The sequence below is a fragment of the Geospiza fortis genome, unplaced genomic scaffold (assembly GCF_000277835.1).
Source record: "Geospiza fortis unplaced genomic scaffold, GeoFor_1.0 scaffold200, whole genome shotgun sequence".
In the NCBI taxonomy this organism is placed as follows: domain Eukaryota; kingdom Metazoa; phylum Chordata; class Aves; order Passeriformes; family Thraupidae; genus Geospiza; species Geospiza fortis.
Genome location: NW_005054353.1, coordinates 2,807,960 through 2,810,701, shown reverse-complemented (window position 1 = coordinate 2,810,701; position 2,742 = coordinate 2,807,960). Strand labels below are relative to the sequence as shown.

At 30.4% G+C, this 2,742-nt stretch overlaps 1 protein-coding gene across 14 annotated transcripts in view; it reads right to left on the bottom strand.

Annotated features, from left to right (window-relative positions):
• RIMS2 (regulating synaptic membrane exocytosis 2) overlaps positions 1-2,742 on the bottom strand; it is a 357,283-nt gene that overhangs the window by 194,448 nt on the left and 160,093 nt on the right. For 9 of the 14 annotated variants that reach the window (XM_031058961.1, XM_031058957.1, XM_031058958.1 and 6 more), the window contains one exon: positions 2,496-2,543. The exons of 4 other annotated variants lie outside the window; for them this stretch is intronic. In XM_031058961.1, the coding sequence (XP_030914821.1) occupies positions 2,496-2,543 (48 nt within the window). The remainder of the gene's footprint in view (positions 1-2,495; positions 2,544-2,742) is intronic. One more of the 14 variants, XM_031058968.1, reaches the window with a different exon arrangement.

Below are 2,742 nucleotides of genomic sequence, written 5' to 3'. Positions count from 1 at the left end.
AATTAAGAAAGCATCACTCTGCAAGTTTGAAACTTACTGGTATGCCAAACTGAATCAAAAAGTTCAAGAAATAAAGATGCACTTTTACAAGTATTGTAAAATTAGTAAAAGCTCAGTGGGTATTTGATAGGAAAGAAACTGAGTGGGTTTTTTTCCAATGAAATAATGATGATTCTATGAAATCATCCAGTGAGCTAGAAGATGACTGGAATGTCATGGAGGGAAATGTGGAAGAAGAGCTTTTGCCAGAAAGGATCCGTTTCAGACTAACAAGTAAAGAAGATGCAAGCAAGAAGATACACATTTCCTATTTAAAGTGATGAAACAAATAAGTATAAACAGAATGTTTGGAGATTCTCATTCTTGTAAAGAGTTCTACAGACACAGCTATACCTCAGCCCACAATGAAATGTATACTTCCTGACAACTGTAAACAGCAGCTCAGAGCTCTGATTTAGTGAATTTGTCATGCCAAAAAAGTAACCAGAGTTCTGCACTGCTGCTGGACTATTCCTAATACCCTTGTTTGAAGACCACTGGAGAATTCCCGTTCTTTCAGCAGCTTGCATGCTGAAATATCTAACATTAATCTTGTTATACTATCTAACATTAATCTTGTTATACTATCTACTATCACTACTAAAAGTGGGCAGATGGATGACTTTTTGTTTCACAGTAGTTGCAAAGATTTTGCCAAGGTCATAATTTTGAGTTCTTCAGGAACTCTTGTCAAAACCCTTATGTTTAGCATGGACTGTTACTAGGCTCTGCAAAAAAAACCTGTTAGACAGGTCCACAAGGACTCCACAGGCACTGATTGTTTAGACAAAACTGGGGCTAAGGAAAATTCTTACTTACAATATAAAAAATAAAGCATCCAAAGGGTGACCAAGTAAGCCTTAAACATTTTCACCTCTGGTTAGATACTTTCTAGCGCACAAAGCTTCTTTTCTTTTCTCAACTATCATATTCATTTGAGCAAAGTATTTTTTTTGTTTCATGAGAAGATATTAGTCTAAGTGGAACAGACAACTTCTATGTCTATGTCTTTATTTTGTATAATGGAATTAAAATATGGAACTACTACATGTTATTTCTACATTACAAGTATTTCATGAAACATGCAGATTTCAGGCAGATATTTCCTTTTTAAATTGAACAATCAACTGTCATATAATTTATAATTTATTTAGCATATGTATAAAAAGAAAAGAAATATTAAAGAAACTACTTATGTCATATATAATATTTACCTCTATGAACTACTTAACAACTTGTAATTGTACCTCTCTGATTTCATTATCATGAGCAGAATACAACTTTTTAAATCATGCTAAAGGATGTTTTAAATTTTTCATACAAAGACAGTTTATGTCAATAACACATAATAAATTAGCTTTAAATCATACAATCAAGCCATTATTTTTTAATCTCTTTTTTCTTTAGAAGTCCTTAATTTTTGAATTTATATTTAAGCAGTTGTAAGGAATACTTTTGAGAATACTGCATTGGGGAAAAAAGTGTACTTTATCAAATATGAGTCATATCTGATATCTTAATTACAGTCTTATTTAGAATTCCTTTATAAAAAAAATGTATATGATATCTTTTCATTTTCATAATGAAATTCAGTCATCTCTTTCTGATCACTTAGATCATCCTTTACATTTTGGTCAATTAATCAAAGAAAAACATTTATAAAGCTGCCACACAAAAGATTAACATCTCCATAAAAATATTTTGTAAGAAAATCAGATAATATTCTGGTTAAAAAAAAAAAGAAAAACATGCAGCAAAGCAAGATAAGCATTGTAAAATATTAGTAAAACCTATTTTTGCATAAATCTATAATACCTTCGAAGCTTCCTAATGAAAAACAAGGCAAACAACTTGTACCTAAACAGAATATCAAGGCTAAATAAATTCAGTAAGACAATGGGAGAATTCATTTTTTATTCAAGTAAAGTTTTGGCTATATTGATGTACTTAAAAATGCAAGAACCAAGTTCCATAAACAATAAATTTGTTCATTTAAACAAGGTACAAATTTTTTGCCCATCTTCTACTCAAGGCGCTACTATTATGTGGAAAATGCAAAAAAAACATGTGTTAAGTAATGATAATGAATGATTTAAAGAGACATTCATCTTTATATAATAAACTCAAGCACAAAATTATTTGTTGCCTAAACAATGCACAAATTTTTTATGTGGTATGCATAGTCATCATCACTATTGAAACCTGTATAAGTTTAATATTGGGCAACTAGAAAAACTAGATGTCTCTTTAAATTTTAATTTAATATTTTAACCCCCATGCAGAATTTTACAAGCTGATCACAAAATGACATGAAAGTTGTTAATATGGTTTAAAGCAACACACTCAAAATATGGGAAAACAGACTATAATGTAGCGTTTTCCTACTATGCATTTTCCATAACAAACAAAAGAAAAACCCACAACTTTAGTTTCTGTCAGGCAGACGAAGTCTTTACCTGAACCCTAGGAACAAAAGGCGTTGTTCTTCTACTAAGGCTTTGGCTCTGGTAAGCAAAATTAAAGAAAAAGCAATAAAACAAAACCAAAAACGACAACACGCTGGAAACTAAAAGACCAAAAGTAAAAACAAAGACACATAACTATTACTTTAAACACAGCTTTACACCAACAACATATTTGTCTAACAAAACATATTTTAATGCAATGCATAAATTAAATCTGCAAATCTGTTAACAAATCATA